This window comes from Vicia villosa, unplaced genomic scaffold (genome assembly GCF_029867415.1).
Source record: "Vicia villosa cultivar HV-30 ecotype Madison, WI unplaced genomic scaffold, Vvil1.0 ctg.000364F_1_1, whole genome shotgun sequence".
Lineage (NCBI taxonomy): Eukaryota > Viridiplantae > Streptophyta > Magnoliopsida > Fabales > Fabaceae > Vicia > Vicia villosa.
Window position 1 is genome coordinate 705,720 of NW_026705165.1, and position 22,677 is coordinate 728,396.

The window sequence follows — 22,677 nt, forward strand, 5'->3', positions numbered from 1 at the left end:
CCAGATCCCATAAACCGATTCAGCAAGATCCATCTTCAAAATGCTAGCTCTTATAGACTTCCCTTTACAATTCTGAATCAGCCAATGCATCTCCTCAGCCCAAGGTTTTGGCACATGATTGCTTCCAATCCAAATCAGAACCTACTGCCAAATTCTGTTGGTCTCACTGCATTAAAAAAGAAGGTGATCCAGAGTCTCCTCCTGCAAACAAAAACAACAAGTAGGGAATCCCACAAGGCCAAATCTATACAGTATGCTTTTGGTTGCCAATTTTACATGACACGCTTGCCAAAGAGTGATGAGAGCTCTAGGCCTTGCACTGTTGCCACAAAACAATTTGTACCAAGGAACCTGCACATCAACAGACCTCAGCTGCTTATACACTAGCTTAGTTTTAAACTTCAGCATAGCATTCCAACTCTGCATACCAATAGCTTCTTCTCTTTTCCTAAGGATAGCTTTAAAGATCCATGAATGCTGACTTTTCTCCTCCACCTACAAGATATCTTGATCTTTCAGATAGTAATAGTTTATCCACTTTACGCATAGATTGTCTTTTTTCTTGCTAATGTTCCACAACAATTTCATCATGGCAAGGTTATTCCAAATTTGTAAGTCAATTATATTCAGTCCACCATATTTCCTAGGTTTACACACACTTTTCCAGGCCACAAGACTCTTCTTTTTAATGGTTGCACTACCTGTCCAAACAAATGACCTACAAATAGCATCTATTTGATGGATAAAATGTTTAGGCAGAGGGAGACATTGAAGCCAATAGTTAGCAGTGGCAAAGCATATACTTTTCACCAATTGAATTTTCCCAGCATAACTCAACAGTTTGCTACTCCAATGAGTGATTCTAGAGACAATTTTATCAACAAGAGGCATGTAGTGATGAATCTCTAACCTTTTGCTAGTCATAGGTATACCCAAGTACTTGAAAGGAAAGTCACCCTCCTGAAATATGGCCAGCTCCCTTATCCTGAGCCTAGTGTCTGCATCAACTCCTCCAAAATACACCCTATACTTCTTGGGATTCACCACCAAGCCAGTAGATAAAGAGAAATCCTGCAGCACTTTCAACATCATTATGACAGAATTAGTATCACCCCTATAAAACATTAAAACATCATTAGCAAAGGCAATGTTAGTAATCTGCAGATCTTTACACCTATGGTGATGCTTGAAATCATTATCCATTTGCATTTTATGAAGGAGCCTATTCAAGTACTCTATCATTATAACAAATAGCATAGGGGATAGGGGGTCCCCTTGTCTAATCCCACGCTTAGCTGGCATATAATTTGTATAGACCCCATTCACATTAAATTTGTAAGAGACAATCTTCACTGTAAGCATAATCCAACTAACAAATTGATGGGGCATCCCTATCTCTCTCATAATAGTCTTAAGGGCCCCCAATCTACCATATCATAGGCTTTTTGTAAGTCCAGCTGCATCATGCATCTAGGGACCTCACCCTTCCTAGAATAACCTTTCAAAAGCTCATAGGTAAGGAGAATGTGATTGTGTATCTGCTGACCAGGTACAAAAGCTGCCTGACTATGACTAATAACACTACCAATGACTTTTGCCAATCTCCCTGTAAGTATCCTAGAGTTTATCTTGTATAGGGTTGTACAACCAACTATGGGCCTATAATCCTTGATAGTCCTAGCTTCGGTAGTTTTAGGAATCAAAGTAACAATAGTGCAATTAACAGCTTTATACAAATTACCATTATCAAAAAAATCTCTGACAGCTTTCATTACATCATACTTAATAATTTTCCATCTAGCTTTAAAGAATTTAGCCCCAAAACCATCAATCCCTGGTGCTTTAAGGTCACCTATGCCCTTCAAAGCAGTTTCCACCTCTTTCTCACTAACTGGAGTCACCAAGCTCTGTCTTTGATCAAAGGTCAGCTGAGGTCCTTCTCTCATTGCAGTAATGTCCATATTTGTAATGTCCCTGGCAGCAGTGCCCATAAGGTCCTTATAAAAATCTACTACAGTCTGCTCTAGGTCATCTTGAGATGTAATCATAGTCCCATCCTCCTTATACAAAAGATGTAAACCTTTAGCTACATGTTTAGATTATACAGCAGCATGAAAATAAGAATTATTCCCATCTCCCAGCTTAAGCCATTCAATCTTGGACCTTTAAAAATAGGAATGATTTTTTATGTGCTTGAAATGAAGCACAAGTTTTTGCTTATATAATATTAGAAACTAACTAAATTTATAAGTTAATCAATGTGAGATTTAAAAATTTCTTTTTCTTATACAACTTTGAAAATTGATTAAAGTGTCTATGGTAAGAAATTTAGGACATAACTTTTTCAATTAAAACATAAACACACATGATTTTCTAAAAATGTGAAATTATGTAATAACAGAAAATCAATCATTGACCCAAAAGTCATAAAATGTTTGAGGTGAAATGCATAAGCTCTCCAAATCCATATTTGATCTATATCACTAAATGTCTTTTGTCGTTGGATACAATTTAACCGTTTATCTCATACCATTCCGAAAAACAAGAGGATCTCTAACCGTTCCTTATATATAAGAAATCTCACACAAGATTTAAAATATGTTTTAATCATAATTTACTCTCACATCACTTATCACTCAACAACTACCATGAACGTTAAAGTATTAACTTTAAAGATTAATCCTTTTAACACCGTAGCAAAAGTTTACTTCACCTTTTGAGAACTTCATTGCACATTTTTTTTTTGGCTTTATACTTCATTGCACATTTCTAACTCCTACATAGAGCACATTTCTTTTAACAAATTCTTACAACATTAATGAGTATCATTGAATATTCCAACAATTTTCTATACAAAGAATTATTGTTTTAATTCTTAAACAATATCTTAAACATATTAGTATTTTTCAATAAAAGATACACGTCATAGCATTTTCAAAAACATATTAGTATTTGTATTTAAAAAAAATATTAGAATAAAATATTGAAATATACTCCCTCTGTTTTTTGTTATAAGTCGTTTTGGAAGAAAAAAATTGTATTTTAATATAAGTCGCTTTACAATTCCAATGAATAATTAATGCTATTTTTCCTATTATATCCTTAAATATTTATTATTCTCTCTCCTTTCAATTATATAACTTTATCTTTCACATGTTATTAATGAAGGATAATTTTGTAAAAACCTTCATAATTTCTCATTTTCATACAACAATTATTATTTTTCTTAATCTGTGTGAAAAGTCTAAAACGACTTATAATAAAAAACGGAGGAAGTATTAATATGAGTACCTTAACAGCTTAACCATGCAAATATTCATTCATTATCTACTAGATTAAAAAAAAAAATTATTTATTGCCATCTCTAATGACACAATCTTTCCCAAAGATTCCAATTATGTTTAGTCCTATCACAATGAGATCAGCAAGAATTAACCAGGGTTAGTTAATTACATTTAAATACAAAATGCATGTATCTATCATGATATAATCATTGAAAATATAAACATTTATTATAAAGTAAAACTTTCCATAAATAATTAAAAATTGTGGCAGCCTCCAACCATCCAGTCAAAATCAAACCAGCTACTGCTATGTTTTGTGTGGGGCTATACTCATAAAATAGAAGGGTGGTTCTTAGCTACTTCAAACTCAACTACTCCACCATTTTTTTTTCACCTCTTCAATATATCAATTTTACATTTTCATATCATATATTATATTCTATAATTATAATATATATTAATTAATAATACTCTACTATTAGTATTATTATAGTTTTCTTCTTTCATTCTCTCACTCTTTTTCTATCTCTAAACTCTAAACCTTTCTTTCAATATTTTTCCAACATATCATTACTTGATTTGCTTGTAAAGTGCAAAACATAGAGAAAAAGAATGAAGGTATGGTTCACCCTTTCTAAGTTTCATTCTTGTTTATTCTGTTTTCTTTTTAATTATTGATTCCTTTTTATAGGAAAATATGATTCCTTTTTTATTTTTAGTCATGATCTTTATTCTTTATGCCTCATTTTTTCTCTTTTTTCCCTTAATTTTCTTTTGATATTCTCTTTTTTTCTTCTGTTTTTCTCATTATGTAAAGATCTAGGATAGTCAGAAAAGAATTTAATGTATAGAGAATCTATGTTTTCCAATAAGTATATAGATTTTGGTTGGTAGAAAAATATTTGTTTCAATTTCAAGTGTATATAATTTTTATTTTTTTTATAATTTTGGGTTGGTTTAATTTTTTTCTTGATTTTTCTTCAAATTAAGGTTTATTATTATTAAAATTTGAAAAAAGTTTATGATTTCTTCTTGCAGAAGTTTGTACTCAAATTAGAATTGCATGATGACAAAGACAAGAAGAAGGCTCTCAAAACAGTCTCAACTCTTTCAGGTACAAAATTATTATTCAACTTTTTTTTTCTATTCTCTTAAAAAAATGGATTAGAGCATAATTTGATATCAAAATTTATTGGTTTAAAGATCTCCACAATCTTAAACTTCTATGATTATTGCCCAATTTTCCACCTTATACTCTAATTCTCCAAACATAGGTTATTAAATTAATCTAATAATTGAGATTTAATAAATACTTTAGCGATTTCGGTTGAAACGGATGTTGAAATATTGATTGCGATCATCAATATAAAGATATTGGGAAACTGGTCAACACAATTAGTATGAATATAATTTACTTTTCTTTATAAAAATGATAAATAACAGTATCAACACTTTCTATTGTTTGTCGCAACCGTTTTTACGATGAGTTATTTTGTTTATGAGAAATTTTGGATCAATTCTTTTATGCTTATCCTAGTGTAGCAATAGTCCAATCAAGTCTATAGTATAAATTTTGTATTAATTTGGTAATTTTTTTTATTTAAATAAAAAGGCTAACTTGTTATTTTATATGCAATATATTTTATTAGGGATTGATGCCATTTCAATGGACATGAAAGACAAGAAACTGACAGTGATAGGAACAGTAGATCCTGTAAATGTGGTAAGCAAGTTAAGAAAATTCTGGCACACAGAAATAATAGCAGTAGGACCAGCCAAGGAGCCAGAGAAGAAAGAAGAAGGAAAGAAGGAAGGAGAGAAGAAAGAAGAAGGGAAGAAAGAAGATGGAAAGAAAGAAGAAGGGAAGAAAGAAGAGGAGAAGAAAAAAGAAGCACCTCCACCACCAGATCCTGTTCAAGAATGGGTGAGGAATTATAGGGCATATAATCCATATATGACAACACATTACCATGTTCAAAGTATGGAAGAGAATCCCAATGCATGTGTGATTTGTTAAATAATAGGAATATTATATGAGTATGGTGATGGGTTTAATTATCTTTTCTCTCATAGCCTCATATTATCATAGGTGGCCACATGCAATTCAACAATGTAGGAGCTACTTGTAAATAATATATGGTTGTGCCTTGTTGAGACTTTATTAATATGTGTAGAGAGAAAGAAATAAAATTTTGGAAATTTTGGTTTTGGAATAAATGTTATTATTTTTTTTTTTATGTATGAATTAATTTTTTTGTTTTATTCACCATTTAGAAGAGATTATAAGAGATTTGTTTTAGTTTAACTATAGATTCTTGTTTCGAATTCAACTTTAAATATGTAGTAGTGTTTAATTTTTTAGAGTTTTTCCCGTCAATTTTGATCTTCAATGATTCAAAAGATTAGTATATACAGTTAATATTAGTTTTTATAAAAAAAAAAAAAAGTAAGTGACGTATCGTGAATTCGAACATACATTTCTACAAATGTTTTAAACAACTAGTATCAAATAAGATGTTTTTCTAAAATATTATTTGATTTAATTTATATGTAATTTAAAAATTCTAAAATAGTATTTGATTTAATTTATATGTTTTTCAATTTAAAAATTCGATATGTGATTTTATGGCCGACTAATCTAAAATCAATTTTATCGTGATTTTGATATTTATAGATTATAATAGACTTTCTCACATATTCGAGAATAAAAACCGACACATATAATTATTTTTTATTTTAAAAAATATTAAAATATAACTTAAATTAATTATTTAATTTTCCGTACACACATGAGTGAGATAATTAATGGATATGTTAAAGTTAAACTAAATAAATATAAATTATTAGTTTAATATTCGATCTTGACGATAATATTTATTTATATTTATATATTAATATTAAAAAAATTAATCTTTAAAAATTAACAATTTAAAAACAAAATATTTTAAGTTTTGAAGAGATTATGTTTACATATCCTCAACCACTCTATCCCCAAGCCATAAAGAAACTCGACTTTTTCCTTTTTTATATTTTGTGGCTGTTGTATTGTAGTGTCCTTCTTGTAGGCCATATGGTGGCTGAAAAGGCATAGTAGTCCATAATGAGGGTGAGATCTAATTTTGTTTTCAAAGTTGTTTTCTTATGCATTTTGTTTTACTAATGTGTGGTAATAAAAACACATGGAATCATGGTATTCGTTGTCTCAAGAAGACATCTATGTATATGGAGATGTGTTGATGATGTCCATGTTTTTGATTTGTACTTATGATTAAATAATGATTATTTTACCTCATTCTCAAATATTATCTTTGCTGTTTCATAAAATAAATAAAAATTACTTTATTGTTTATTCTTCACTCCAAAAGACAGCAATTAATACATAAACTTTGATTTTATTTATGTCGGTTCATACAAGCATTTTTCATGCACATGTAAACCAAAGAAAATCATGTGGTTAATAATGCATTAAATTTATCAATGATATTATTCAAGTATTACTCCTCATCCACTTCTCAGCTATCTATGAAAGTCGGTGGAGAGTAATGACATCATGTATGTACACCTTATTTTAAGGATGCCTTCGTAGGGACAGGAAGGGAGCATGCATGTTGGCTAATAACTTGTTGTTAGAGACAATAGGATAATAGAAGCACGAGACATCAAGCAAACATCCAAGTACAGCCTTCAAAAGTCATGAATTCCACTTGAAGCTAACACAAATTAAAATGATAATTACACCCTCATTTATATAACAATATTGCTAATTTTATTTAATTTAACTAACCTTGTAGGTTAATGTGTCAAAATCGACTTTATTTATAAGATGAATCCATAATTATAATAATCTTGAAACACATGGCATCCATATTCGTAGGTACGAATTCTAAAATCAACATACAATCTTACAATTAGGGGTGCTCGCGGTGCAGTTTGGACGGTTTTGACGAAAAAATCATCTGAACCGCAAGAGAAAAATAGTGCGATTTGGTTTGATTGACTTTTAAAAAAAATCCGAACCAAACCAAACCAAACTAATGCGGTTTGGTTCGGTTCGGTTGGTTCGATTTTTTACAAATATTTTATTTAGCCATACATACACATATATATGACAACATAATTTTATATTTAGACATTCATACACTAACAAATAACAACAAAACTCGTCATATTTTGACAACAATTTTCTATGTAATATGTAAAAATTAAATTAGACAAAAGTGCAATATTAAACATAAAATAATAGCATAAAACAATATAAAAATTATTATAATGAACAAAAAAATAGAAGAGACGAAAGATTAGTGAAGGTGAAAAAGAAAAAGAAAAAGTGTTGAGAGATTAGAGAAGAAGATGTGCGATAAAAATGAAACTGAAATACGAAACATTTACATAAAAATGAGAAGGTGAAAAAGAAAGAATATAGGAGAGTAAAGATTATAGAAGAAGGGGGAAGATGTATGTGGCAAAGAAGGTGAAATAATGTTATTAGAGATTTGAGAAGATCGGGACTGAAATTATATGTGTAAGGATGAGAAAATTGTTCGTAATCATAAGGCTAATGTATAATAGGTTTAATTTTGGGTTGGATGTGAGTTAAGTAAAATTTAGGTTGTAACATAATGCGGTTTGATTTGGTTTGGTTCGGTTTACAGAATACAAACCGCAAACCGAACCGAACCGTGCGGTTTTGTTAAAAAATGACCCAAACTAATCCGAACCAAATGCGATTTTTTGCGGTTTCGGTTTGGTTTGGTTTGGTTTGCGGTTTTCTATTGGGTTGGTTTGGTTTTGAGCACCCCTACTTACAATAGACCAATTTACAATAAAACAATTTCATTCGACTATAGTTGCAAGGAGTGACTCCAAATCATTCATCTACAATCCCTATTAACAAGGCACCAATACTACCAAGTAGGGCTAGGGGTGTGCATGGTTGGTTATTTTCAAAAATCAAACCATAATCATTTTAAAACCATTTATATGGTTTGGATTTATAACCATAACCACATTTTAATCAAAATTGGTTATAAAACCGGTTATAAATTTGGTTATGATTATATAACCGGTTTTTTAAAAAAATCCAGTTTTAAAAATTAATTTTTCCGAAAATAATTTTTTTCAATTTTTTTTTTATATTTTGAGAATTAAAATATTTGGATTTGGATAATAACCGGATTATAACCGAATCCAAAATAATTTAACCGGTTAATAACCATTTAATTATATCCGGATTATATGAATGGATAACTAAACCGGTTAATAACCATTCAATTATATCCGGATATTTAAAAGTGGTTTAGGTTTGGTTATGGATTTGGACATCAAAACCGGATATTTTGCACACCCCTAAGTAGGGCACCATTAAAAAGAATCCTTTGTATTTGATCGCAACCTCAACAAAAAAAAAAATCAACCAACCACATATAAAGGTAGAAATACCGAAGTTTAGAAATAAAAATACGTTGGGTTAAGCCGAGATTTTCTTAAATAGGTCAGTGTACTTTACGAAATTAAAAGTTCGAGTTTGTTAAAAATATCCTAGGTTCAATATTATTAGACATAGAGTTTAAAAATAATTTATGTAGGGTGATATTCTTCATATTAATTACAAATCGGTTTTATAAAGATGAGTTAGGCTAAACTCTATTATGGTATCAGAGCGTATCAATCAGACCATGGACCGGTCACCGTTAATATCTACGCATCAAACTCAATAAGCGTGAGGGAGTGTGTTAGGAATATCCTTAGTCTCACATTGGTTATACATAAAGCTTAAAAAGAGTTTATATAGAGTGTCATCCTTTATCTTATAAACTAACACTACTACAAATAACACTTTTTATGATGAATGTTTCACCTCGAACATGTTAAAAATCGATATTTGTAGATTCTAGTAGCGCAATGTTTGATTTTTTAACGAAAATAAACAACCTTTTACCTCTGTTTTCTTAAAAATCGAGGTAATATAGTTATAATTAAACGCCATGTTTTATCCATAAAAAAATAATAAATCTCATCTCTCGGTTTTTTGAAAAACAAAGGAATTATAGTTATAAGGATCTCAATTCGAATCTCTATTCGTTCATTTAAAAAAAATTCAACGGTTTCTCACTTGGCGTCTTTTTAGAATACATGCCCTCTACCACGAAAATACCTGCCTCGGCCATGAAAGTATTGATGAGAATTACCTGAGCTAGTATTCCTTCTAACATTTATGTGCACCATTGCTTGAGAAACATTAGCTGTGGTACTTGGTGAAGCTTTTTTCTGGAAAAACTAATCCATTTGGTCTTCTTACACATAAAAAAGAGCTTCAACATCATATATGTCCATAGATTCACTTTTTCCGTACACCATCATAATGAACATATTATATTTTTCTGATAGTCCTTGTAATATTGCATCCACTTGATCATGTTCAGAAATTGTATCTCCAAGTGCCATTAGTGAGTCAGCAATATCTTAAACACATAGCATATATTCATAAATGGTTTTGGTTCTTTTCTTGATCGTCTGCAGTTTTGATCGAAGTTGATGCACATGTTATTAAGGACAAAGCATTTGTATCCAATTACATGTAAATGAGAAATATTTGACTTTCTTCCTTTATACTACTCATAGGGCGTCAAATTTAGAATTAGTCTTATCATGACCCGATTCATTACAAAGCAAGCAGTGCTTACATCATCTACCTAAAATTATTTTGGAAGGTCAGTCTCATTTAGCATCATCATCTTTAGTTCTTCTACAAATCTATTCTTGCTTTACACTACCTCATTTTGTTAAGGAGTTTGTGGAGTGGAAAAAAATTGTTGAATGACATTCTCATTACAATACTTTTTCAAATTTCTCATTATAAATTTCACCATAATGATCATTTTGAATCGATGCAATGTTTAATAATTTCTCGTTTTCGATAATTCTAAAAAAAAATTGAAATATACCAAACACGTCTCTTTTTAAGATAAGAATGATGTCAATGTATAATAAAACTAGTCATCTACAATTACAATGATATAGAGATTCCTGCTAAAACATTTGGTATTGGATGAGCCCAAAAGATCCATATACAAATGTTGTAAGAGTCGATTTGTAAAAAAAAATATTTTTATTTAAAAAAGACACTTACTTATTTTTCTTTTAAATACACATTACATAATCGACTTTTCTCAAAGCGCAAGTTTGGCCGAATCACTAAATCCTTACCGACCATCTACTAGGGCATTTATGATCCGATCATAGTAACTTTTTGCTATATAATCTTTAATTTTAATTATTCAAACCCTCAATCCATTATTGTTATGTTACCTTCCATTGAATCCTCTTGACAGACATTTTGGTGTACCGAAACATACTACTACTATGTATAGTAGAGTACCGTCTCCGCAAGGATTGCATTTAATAGACATAATTACAACTATGTCACTATTTATTTGCATAGTAAACAAGTGGTATGGTAGAGCTAGAGCACACACAAATTGAACCACATAGCATCAAAATCAATTCAAATGCCTACAAACACTATTATCCAACCAACATATTTAAAGATTTAAAAAATATTATATCAAAAAAAAAAATTTTAAAAAAAAATTTGTGACTGTAACGACAAGTTTGAAGCAATCGACGTCAGTGATGATGATATAACACTAAAAACCATTGACTACATGATTTGCATGATTTGGTCGGTGATTACGTAAGTGGTGATTAATCATTCCAAATTTCAACATTGCAATCTAGGTGTAAAGGCAAATTAAACTAATCCAGAAAACTTCTTGATGTTTAGAGGAGTAATAGATAATTAAGCATATATGTGGCAAAGTTCAAAATGATAAAAACATACTAACAAAAGAAAAGAAAAAAAAAAGTTGAGCATAGTAGAAAAAAAAAAAGAAAAAAAAATTATTGTGTTAATTAGTGTCAAAAGCATGTTGTCACTGTTGAATATACGTGCAAGATAATGTAAACCACTCTATACTACAGAAATTAAAGGTCAAGCAGAAACACGTGGATTCTTGATTCTATGTGATCCACAAAATCTAATTCATCAAATAATTAACAAAACAATAATTGAACCCAAACAACTTATTTTTCAAAAAAAGAACTTTCAAAAACACAAATAATAAGAAGTAAATCTTAGCAAGTATTATAATCAACAAAATAAAATTGAATAAAATTGTTATTGATTAATCTATTTGTACAATGTATTTTTGAAAATGTCAGAGTATAAAGGAATGTATAATGTGTAAAATATTTTTATTATTTAATTAAAAAATGTTAATGGACAATATTCATATTAAAAAAATGCATGAATCACTAACATTGAGTCAGCTACAAGGCAAAGATTTCTCCAATTCTCCTATTAATATATGCTATAGTAAACATAATTTTATGCAATTTAGCTTGAAATAAGATGCAAACTCAGATCTTAGTTGAGAAAGCTCCAAATATGCACCACATGTTGATATTCTGGATTTTCTCTTGAAGCTTCATCAATGTTGCACTTAATCTTATTATGACTAGAAAAACACTATCCGAAATTTAAAGTGTTAGCTTCTTGTGTGGAAGTACTAAATCGGGACGATTCTAGTTGGTGGAGAGACATTATTCTTAACGACTTCAAAGAGGAGGACTTCGTTGAAGGCTTCATTGATTGGGTCAATTGTGACTTCAAGAAAGGTAACACTATTCTTTTTTGGCATAGTTGTTGGTTGGATGATCAAACTCTTTGTGTTTCCTTCCCGTATTTGTTCGATCTTTCAACCAATAAACTTTGCAAAGTTAGCGATGTCATCTCTTGGAACAATGGTGCACATTCTTGGAATCTTGATGTTCTTTTTGGTAACCTTCCCGTCACAAATGGATTAGCTTCGGCTTTTGACATCTAATTGAGAGATTTAAAAGCGTTGTTGGATGACATTGTTCCGAACATCCTCGATCATGATGATTTCCATTGGAAACTAAATCCTACGGTGTGTTCTCCGTTGCTAGCGTGTCTCATTTGGTGTCCAATGCTAAAGATTTAGCTTGGCCAATCAACACCATCAATTTGTTGGAAGTCATTTGGAAAGCTATCCTCCCGAAAAAGGTTAAAAAAATTCTTGGAGATTTTTCATCAATAGACATCCTCTAAAGGATCTTTTGACAAATAGAGGAGTATCTAATCTCAAATCTCTTGATTGCTTATTTTGTTCTCACCAACCGGAAACATTGGAACATCTCTTTTTTCAATGTCTAGTTACAAAAGCGGTGTGGGATAGAATCTATGCTTGGTTGAGAGACGAATTCGACTTGAATTTGAAAGAGTTCAAAAGATTTGGATGCATTCAAGAAAAGGTGAGGAAAGCCAATTCTAGAGTTATTCTAAATTCAATTTGGATTGCTCTAATTTGGTGCATTTGGCTAATGAGAAATGCTATTATTTTTTATAACGCTACTTTTAGTTTTGAAGTCGTTAACTCCAACATCTTGTTCTTTTCTTGGAGATAGTTAAGTAGTAGTACTTTTACTTCTAGAACTAGCTTCTACGATTGGTACAAGTTACCATTAAGGGTCTGTTTGGTAAAAATAGTGGTTGACTGATAAGCTAGCTGATAGCTTATAGCTTATGACTGATGGCTGATGGCTGGTGACTTATAGCTTATAGTGGATGGTTGAGACTGATAGCTTATAAGCTAATTGAAGTGTTTGGTAAAATTAGCGGTTCAATTAACTTATAAATGTAAAATGACATAAAAGATATTTAATATATAATTATTTGATTTTAAATTAAAATAAATTATAAGGTTAAAAGTGGATTTTAATTAAAATAATAAGGATAAAAAGGGAAGAAAAAATAATAAACTATAAGACATAAGCTAAAACGCTATTTGAAATAGCGTCTGAAAAATAAGCTATAAGCTAGTAAAATAAGCTATAAGCTCGTGATAAAAAGACCGTTACCAAACGGGTCTAAATTATCATATGAGCTTATAAGACATAAGACATAAGCTATAAGCTCGAATACATGTCTTACCAAACAGAGCCTAAATTGTTTCAACTCTTTATAGAGTTGTTATTGTAAGGGTTGTACCCCTAGTGCGATATCTTATATCATTGTTTATTGAAAAAAAAACTTGTATCATTTTAGGCGTCAGAGGAGGTTGACATTTGATGTCAAAATATTTAATAATTGTTTAACATGAAGATATCCAATTCAATTTTACCATTTTGAAATTTAATATTATTTATTGTGTGCCAAATTTTCCAAGGAATAATTATGATGAGATTCTTGATCACAGTCCAAATTTGTGAACTCAAACGCTTACCAGCAAATTTGAGAATGTTTTCATAACTAGTTATATCAATATTCATGTCAAACAATCGCTTCATTCATTACTCGAAAAGAAAAGTGTACCTACATAAAAGAAATATGTGGTTTGCAGTTTCGAAATCATGATTGTAAAGAGGGCACCTCAAAACCATGTGCATTCTCCTTCGAATTCGGTTGTCTTCTGTTACAATAATATTATGCATTATCTTCCAAATCACAATCGTACAAAACTATCGGCAAAATTTTAACCCTTTAATTTACACTATCAAATTTTTTACATATCACTAAAATCTAAAATATGAAGGTTGATTTTGAAAAAAAGAAAACGTAATTTTTATACTGCGGGATTTTTCACCTTTATTTGAAAAATCCAGAAAAGATAGATACTTTTATAAAAAAGGTATATAACTCTACATGTCAAAATTTTGAAATTTTCAATATACCTGTTTTTTTTATATACACTATCAAATATTTTGATTTGTATAAGATTTGTTTACTTGTTCTATCAACTTTTTCATCTTAATTTTTTGATAAAATTTTGACAAATAATATAAATATCATAAAAATGATAAGGCTTAGTCAAATTAGTGTCCTAGTTTATAGCACTTTTATTGGTTGATTTAGTCAAGTTTTGTAGTAAAGTTTGTTTCCTAAAATTTAGCTAGTACGTGGCCTAGGTTGCTTTTGTTTTCTTATTTATTTGCTGCAAGTTTACAATGAATAAACAGTCATTCCCAAAAGCTTCTATTTTGTTCCTGTTACATTTAACATTCTGGTATCAAGAGCAGTGACCTAAGAGATGGGTTCGGAAGAATATTTTTGCAGCAGCCTCCATTCCGAAGTTCGACGGCGACTACGATCATTGGAGCATGGTCATGGAGAATCTCCTTCGATCCAAGGAGTATTGGGTTGCTGTTGAATCAGGCTACAGAGAGCCGAAGAGTAGAGATGGAATGACGATAGAGCAAATAAAGAACCTGGAGGAGATGAAGCTGAAGGATTTGAAGGCTAAGAATTACTTGTTTCAGTCGATTGACAAGTCAATTCTGAAAATGATCACGCAGAAGGAGACATCAAAACAGCTCTAGGATTCCATGAAGTTGAAGTGTCGAGGCAATGCTCGAGTGAAGAGAGCTCAGCTCAATCGTCTACGGCGGGACTTTGAGGTCTTAGCAATGAAGCAAGGTGAATCGATCACTGATTATTTTGGTCGAGTGATGACGGTTGCAAACGACATGAGGAATTATGGAGAAGATGTGGATGATGTCAATATCGTTGAGAAGATCTTGAGAACCCTCACTGAGAAATGGAACTATATTGTTTGTTCCATTGAGGAAGCCAAGGACATAGATGAATTATATGTGGATGCCTTGCAGAGTTCTCTGCTCGTTCATGAGCAAAAATTCAAAGTAAGTGGAGAAGAGGAACATGCTTTGAAGGTAACTCATGAAGAGAGCTATGGTGGAAGAGGGCGAGGAAGAGCTACTTTTCGAGGAGGTCGGGGACAAGGAAGAGGCAGGGGCAGTCAACCGAGGAATAAAGAAACAATTGAGTGTTACAAATGTCATAAGCTTGGATACTTTCAGTACGAGTGCCAAGCAAATTATGCTGGTTTGGAGGAATCAGAAGATATGGTGCTAATGGCGTATGTCGACACGCTTGGAGACGATCGAGATGTTATGTGGTATATTGATTCTGGGTGAAGCAATCACATGTGTGGTGATTCTTCACTTTTTTGTGAGTTAGAAGAAGGGTTCAACAAGGTTGTTAGATTGGGGAATTATGCAAGCATGAACGTTTCTGGAAAAGGAAGTGTTCGATTGACAATAAAAGGAGTAAACCACCTTGTACGGGATGTCTATTATGTTCCCGGATTGAAGAATAATCTCCTCAGTGTTGGGCAGTTACAAGAAAGGGGTTTGGCTGTACTAATGCAGTCAAATGAGTGTCGGATTTATCACCGCACAAAGGGTTTGGTATTCCAAACTAACATGGCAGCAAATCGAATGTTTGTGTTGCTTTCGAGCACTAAATCAATCAAAAGTGAAAGCAAAGAAGAGTGTTTCCAAGCAGCGACCGACGACACCAAAGACATGGCTCACCTCTAGCACCGAAGATTTGGTCATCTCAGCTGCAAAGGGTTGAAGACTTTGCAAACAAAAAGCATGGTGAGAGGCTTACCAAGTTTCTCGGAGGGTGAAATTGTGTGCACAAATTGCTTGAAAGGGAAGCAGCATCGAGATGTAATCCCAAGGAGAAGTACATGGAGAGCGTCGGAAAAATTGGAGCTTGTTCATGCTGATATTTGCGGCCCGATTTCTCCATTTTCGGAGGGAAACAAGAGGTATTTCATATGCTTCATTGATGACTACAGTAGGAAGGCGTGGGCATATTTTCTCGCTTGTAAGTCAGATGCACTCACTACCTTTAAGCTATTTAAAGCTCTTGTTGAAAAAGAAACGGGCATGTCCATTAAATGTTTAAGAACAGATCGTGGAGGTGAATTCACATCAGATGAGTTCAAGGAATATTGTAAAATGAATGGAATCAAAAGGCAATTAACTGCTGCATATACACCACAACAGAACGGAGTCGCCGAGCGGAAAAATAGAACCGTGATGAATATGGTGAGGAGCTTACTGGTTGAGAAAAATGTTCCAAGAAAATTCTGGGCAGAGGCGATAAACTGGGCATTCTATGTTCTCAACAGATGTCCAACATCATCGGTGAAGGAAACAACGCCAGAGGAAGCTTGGTGTGGGGTGACACCTTCAGTTAGGCACTTGAGAGTCTTTGGTTATATATCATATGCTCACGTACCGAATGCTCGACGAACAAAGCTTGAAGATAAGAGTCATTGTTGTGTCTTTTTTGGTGTAAGTGCAGAATCAAAGGCATATCGACTATATGATCCTACCTCTTAGAGGATTATTATCAGTCGCGATGTCGTCTTTGAAGAAGATGGGCAGTGGAATTGGGAAAAAAAATCTGATGAAGATAACACATTTGATTTAGAATGGGAAAATGAGAAAAGTGAAGAAAGTGGGGAATCAAGTGGTGGCAATGAAGAAGAAAATACAGCTGATGGTAATGAAGAAGAAAATGGAAAAAATGCAGCTGACAGTAGTGAAGAAGAAAATGCAGTTTCTCCATTGACAGAACCCCGAAATAGAAGAGCTCCGAGGTGGATGAATGACTATGTATCTGGTGATGGTCTTTCCGATGAAGAGGAAGAGGTACAAACTCACTTAGTCTTGTTTTCTCATGTCGTTCGTTCTGATCCTACTTCATTTGACGAAGCAATAAAAGAGGAGAAATGGAGGGCAGCCATGGATGCAGAAATGAGATCAATTGAGAAGAACGGAACGTTGGATCTTAGAGAGCTTCCAAAAGGAGCAAAAAAAAATAGGAGTCAAATGGGTATACAAAACAAAGTTGAACGAGCTTGGAGAAGTAGAAAAATACAAGGCTCGTATGGACACAGTTCGAATGATTTTGGCACTTGCTGCACAAAGAGGTTGGTGTGTGTTTCAGCTGGATGTGAAGTCGGTCTTTCTTCATGGAAAGTTAGCTGAGAATGTGTATGTGGAGCAGCCAAGGGGTTATGAAATAAAGAATGAGGAGCATAAGGTATATAAGCTCAACAAAGTTTTGTACGGACTCAAGCAAGCACCACGAGCATGGTTCAGCCGAATTGAATCATACTTCAGAAAGGAAGGTTTTGAGAAGGAGGATAGTGAGCAAACTTTGTTTACCAAAGTCAAACAAGGTAAATATTTAATCATTAGCTTGTATGTTGATGATTTAATTTATACCAGAGATGATGAAAAAATGATGTTTGAATTCAAAGAGTCCATGATGAAGGAATTTGATATGTCGAACTTGGGTAAGATGAGGTATTTTCTTGGTATTGAGGTGGTTCAGTTTGATGGCGGTATATTCATTAGTCAAACAAAGTATGTGATAGAAGTGCTAAGAAGATTTGGAATGGAGCATAGCAATTATGTTGAAAATCCAATGGTTCCAGGATTTAAAATCTCCAAAGATGAAAATGGTGTTGAGATGGATGGTTCATTTTTCAAGCAGCTGATTGGAAGCTTGATGTATTTGGCTGCTACGAGGCCGGACATAATGTATGCGGTTAGCTTATTAAGCAGGTATATGTCAAGGCCTACAGAAGTTCATTATTCGGCGACAAAGAGAATTCTACGTTACTTGCAAGGTACGACAAAGTTTGGCATTCTCTACAAAGCGGAAGGAAACTCGGAATTGATTGGCTTTACGGATAGTGATTATGCTGGATCGGTGGAGGATAGAAGAAGTACTTCGGGTTATGTTTTTATGCTAAGTGGAGCTGTAGTAGCTTGGTGTTCTCGAAAGCAACCGATAGTAACGTTGAGCACGGCAGAAGCCGAATTTGTAGTAGCTGCAGGAAGTAGTTGTCACGCAATATGGATGCAAAGGGTGCTGAAGAAGATAGGCTACAAGGGCAGTGAAAGTACTGTCATCTATTGTGACAATAGCTCAACCATTAAATTGTCGAAGAACCCGGTGATGCATGGCAAGAGCAAGCACATTGATGTGCGCTACCATTTCTTAAGGGAGCTTGTGAATGATGGAGTTGTGCAACTTCAGTTTTGTGGTACAAGGCATCAGTTAGCGGACATCCTCACTAAACCGTTGAAATTAGAGTCATTTCAGGAGCTGAGATGGAAGCTTGGAGTTTGTGATTTTTCAGGAATTAACTAGCTGCAAATGCAGTCTAGTTCAAGGGAGGGAATGATAAGGCTTAGTCAAATTAGTGTCCTAGTTTATAGCACTTTTATTGGTTGATTTAGTCAAATTTTGTAGTCAAGTTTGTTTCCTAAAATTTAGCTAGTATGTGGCCTAGGTTGCTTTTGTTTTCTTATTTATTTGCTGCAAGTTTACAATGAATAAACAGTCATTCCCAAAAGCTTCTATTCTGTTCCTGTTACATTTAACAAAAAATATATGGGAATGTCGAGTCAAAGTGTATGGATGGCCATATAAATTCTCTACATGGAGGTGTAATGGAGGGGTAAACATTCATTTCTTTTAATATTTTTTATTTAACGTTGAATTGTTCCTTAGATGCATCTACAGAATCATTTAACGGACGTTAAAAAAAATTCGTAAATGCATCTACGGAACAATTCACGTTAAATAAAAATAGTGTTTCCGTAGATATATCTGCAGAAGCACAGAAGTATTTTTGAAAACGCTAATTTGTGCTTAAATATTTAGTAAAACTACTACATTTTTACTAAAATGCTACTTTCATTATACAATTTAAAATATAATTATTTATTCAATCAATGTAATATTTCTTTGTTTTAATTGATGATAAAGTTTTTTGTTCAAATCTTTAATGAAACAATTTTAATTATACATAATATTTTATTAATTTTAGTTTTAAAATAGTATAATCTATTTCAGAAACTTGGAATTATTATTTTTACCTTCTCATGTTGATTATCTTTTAGAAACTTGTTTTATGTATTAGTATTAAATACTCCTACAGGTCTACAAGTCTACCCCGTTCCTTTGTCTATCCTCCACCTTATTGCTTCCTTTCCTATGTCATAGGGCGTACAACTTCCTATTAATATTGCGAAATGAAGAATCCAAACACTTTAAGAACAATGATGTGTTAGATTATTAATAAAGACAATCACACTAAACATTGGTTGATTGGAATGAATTATGCATATTAATACAAGGATCAAGCTAACAACAAATGCAAGAAAATGATCTAATAAACTAACTGTCATCAACTAACAAAAATATTTAGTAGGTAATTGTTATCAAGTAACTTAACTAATTAGTAGTTGCTAATTGATTTCTAATAAACAATTAGTTAACTTGTGGAGCAATTTAACTATTCATTAGTTGATTCTAATTAGACGTAACAAACGGGCATGTTTGTCCCTCAAAAATCTGCGAAAAAATAGGACGGGACAGACATATTTGAGAGTGTGAGTCTAAAATATTGTCTCGCCCCGCAAAAAAGTGAGGGCGGGGAAGGCTCATGGACATTTTTTAGGCTTAAAAATAGTAAAATTGTATGAAAAAGTTCATGCCCACAAAAAAATAGGACGGGACGGGACAGGAATATTAAAGAGAGCGGACCTAAAACCTTGCCCCGTCCCGCAAGAAAGTGCGGGCAAAACAGACTTTCCCCTTGGATCGGTCCCGTTTCGCCATCCTAATTCTAATACCCCTCGCAAACTATACCATATATTAAGGAATACCCAATTTGTAAAGAAACCTTTGGAAAATTGGAGTCTCAAGTTGGTTGGTGAAGAAACTGGCTAATGGGTTGAAAGAAGTGATATGATAAAGATTAAACAAATGTGAGAAATTGGACAATAGAGCATAAGTTTGATCTAGTAGTTGTGAGATATAAAAAATTTACACAAATTTTCTATACTTAGAAGGATCTCGGGAAAGGATATGAGCTTGCTCAGGCTAATGGTAATCTTTGGCAATGGGGTGGAACAAGGTTTTGAAATGATCATGCATGTGTCGAATAGTATGTCAAGAACATAATTCCTTTAATTTTAATAAATTCCTTCGCTAGAACGAACAACTTTTAAACCAAGTATATCTTTCAAGGTTTCTAAATCTTTGATTTTTAATTTGTCATTAAAAGTATGTTTCATTGAATGGATATTTGATAGAGAAGTGCAAATAAGAATAACATCATCTCCATACACTAATAAGTTGTGAAAAAAATTATAAGATCTTGTAATGAAAAAGGAATGGCCTAATTTAGATTGAGTAACTCCAATGAAATTGTTCCCACTTGGATGGAAGCAAAATAAAACCAGCCCATTAACCTATCTATATATGAATCTGGATCGCACTTGAACCAAAATGGTCTTGGCCCCACGAGAGAAACACTATGTAAGTTGTTTCTACTCAATGTCGACCTTGATAGATTACTTGATATTTGTGACTAGAATGAAGTCAGGGCAATGACTTCAGAAGACAAATATCTCTTACCAAGCAACATGTTCTTGGACATAGAGAGCGAGCTTGAACCTGCCACTCCACTTTTGAAAATATAAATGGTCTGAATTGAAACTACTAAATGAGGATCAGTATAAACCCTAATAGAATTCCTATAAAATAGACAATAGACATAAAATAAGGTACGCAGTCTTGAAAACCTAAAACATTTTACACCTCTTTCCTTACTCAAAAACTAACTTGGTTGTTGAATTTTTTTTCCAAGCACCACCTTTTTTTTCCGACGCATCGCCAAATAAAAGCGTTACCAACCATACCGAAGTCTTACTGGACACAATCATCTTATCAAGTTTCCAACCCAACATTTAGATAATTTGGTCTAGGCAGATCAATGGTGCTCTCTACAGGAACATTGTATACAAAATCTCTTTTCATTCGAAATAAGATGATGTTTTTCGACAAATAGAAGGATCTATCCGGAAAAAATAACAAGATCCCCCAATAACTCGCTTGTTTGCTGGGAGTATCTGCCCAGCGTAGAAGAAAATAACTTATCATTCTTCTTCGACATGAAGAATACTGACCACCAAAGCATGTAGATGTCTTTAATGTCGCGTGATCAATAATTTTCATAAACTCAAAAATAGATGTTGTATCCTCTTGAGATTCCACCACTCTCTTTCTATGAGAAAAACTTACTTAATGGGGTACCTAATCATTGCACAACCCATTCTCATTAAGGTAACAATGGTTGACTTAAATGTCCGACGCATACTGGTGGACCAGGTAAGTTCGTGTGATGTTATGTATACTAGAGAATATCATAGGCTAAACTTCCACTATATCCTTTAGCCATATTATGGTGGAAACGTGAACGACTTCGATGGTACGATCGCATGACCCATAGGATACATGGAACTTCCTATAGCTTTTAGGACCGACTAAGAAGTAATAATAATTAAGAAAAGGTTTTTGATACTAGAATATTGCTCCATTTACAATTTCATCCTCGAACGAGCTTCTCGAGCCATTTTAGGGGTAGTTTCTTCAACCGTGCACCTCAAAATTAAATTGCACACACCGGAGGACCAAATTGTAGTGCCAGAGGTCGACTTGTCATCCACCCATGTTTTCTTCCTAGCCTACTATGCAAAGTAAATAGATAGTAAAGAGTCACAAGATGCGGACGAAGTACATGAGGAAGCACAGGAATTAGATTCCTATGTAGAAGAAACGTTTCAAGATGAAGTTGGGAATAGAAGCGAGATCATGGCACCAAAAACCCATAAAAATTTGGAAAGACTTGAATTAATCGGCGATCCTATTACCATTTTAGTAAGAAGAGACTCGTCAAAAAACATTAACATAGGGGACCAGTTTGCCAAAGCCCGTGCGTAAGGCTTTGACAGAATGTTTGTAGCAAAATTAAGACTTCAATACTAAAAATAATACATTTATGATAAAACTTTCACCTCAGTCAATCTAAATCCGAGGTATAAACACTAGGTGTGCAAAGTTCCCAATTTTTTAATAAATAAATACCATATATTCTCTCGGTTGGGACATCCAATCGAGAGGAAATGTGGTAAGGGGCCAATCCACAAAAATCCACCTTTTTCATTTTTACTTTTTTTTTTTAAAATTGACGTCTTTCTTATTTTTTTATTTATAATTTATTTATTTTCGCTGTTAAGAATTTCAACATAGAGGAAATGTGGCTCTGACACCAAGCCTAAAAACTCACATTTAGCCTCTTTACTTTATTTTATTTTTTAAAATTAGCGTCTTCATTTTTAAAACATCAAAACTCCCTATCATTTAAACTCATATTCCATAATCGTTTTCTAAACCTTATCTCTTCCAACACACGTAAGTGTTCAAACATCAATTCTTGTAACACACATATATTTCCTCCCTTCGAACGTCATAATTCCTTAAGGTTTTATTTGCGAGTATGGAGGGCAGGGGAGAGAAAGAATTCTGAAAATGAAAATTTAGAAAAATATTTTACATTTTTTTAAAAAAATGGTTTTGTTTAGAATGATAAAAGAGTCATTATCATTACTAAATTTTTAATTTTCAAAATACTAT

At 32.8% G+C, this 22,677-nt stretch overlaps 2 protein-coding genes across 2 annotated transcripts; both read left to right on the forward strand.

The window, feature by feature from the left end:
* Window positions 1-3,664: 3,664 nt before the first annotated feature.
* Window positions 3,665-5,501, forward strand: LOC131627451 (heavy metal-associated isoprenylated plant protein 39-like). The gene is made up of 3 exons (XM_058898306.1): window positions 3,665-3,902; window positions 4,323-4,398; window positions 4,934-5,501. Exons 1-3 carry the CDS (start codon window positions 3,897-3,899, stop codon window positions 5,299-5,301), a joined length of 450 nt encoding a protein of 149 aa, XP_058754289.1. The 5' UTR covers window positions 3,665-3,896; the 3' UTR covers window positions 5,302-5,501.
* Window positions 5,502-14,687: 9,186 nt separating this feature from the next.
* Window positions 14,688-15,296, forward strand: LOC131627437 (uncharacterized). The gene has a single exon (XM_058898297.1). It carries the CDS (start codon window positions 14,688-14,690, stop codon window positions 15,294-15,296), a length of 609 nt encoding a protein of 202 aa, XP_058754280.1.
* Window positions 15,297-22,677: the final 7,381 nt, after the last annotated feature.

Bases quoted from the DNA above. Each gene is read 5' to 3' on its own strand.
- LOC131627451 (XM_058898306.1), top strand. The intron at 4,399-4,933 runs GTACAAAATTAT...ATATTTTATTAG, and splicing joins AACAGTCTCAACTCTTTCAG to GGATTGATGCCATTTCAATG.
- LOC131627437 (XM_058898297.1), top strand. From the start codon at position 14,688: ATGAAGTTGAAGTGTCGAGGCAATGCTCGAGTGAAGAGAGCTCAGCTC.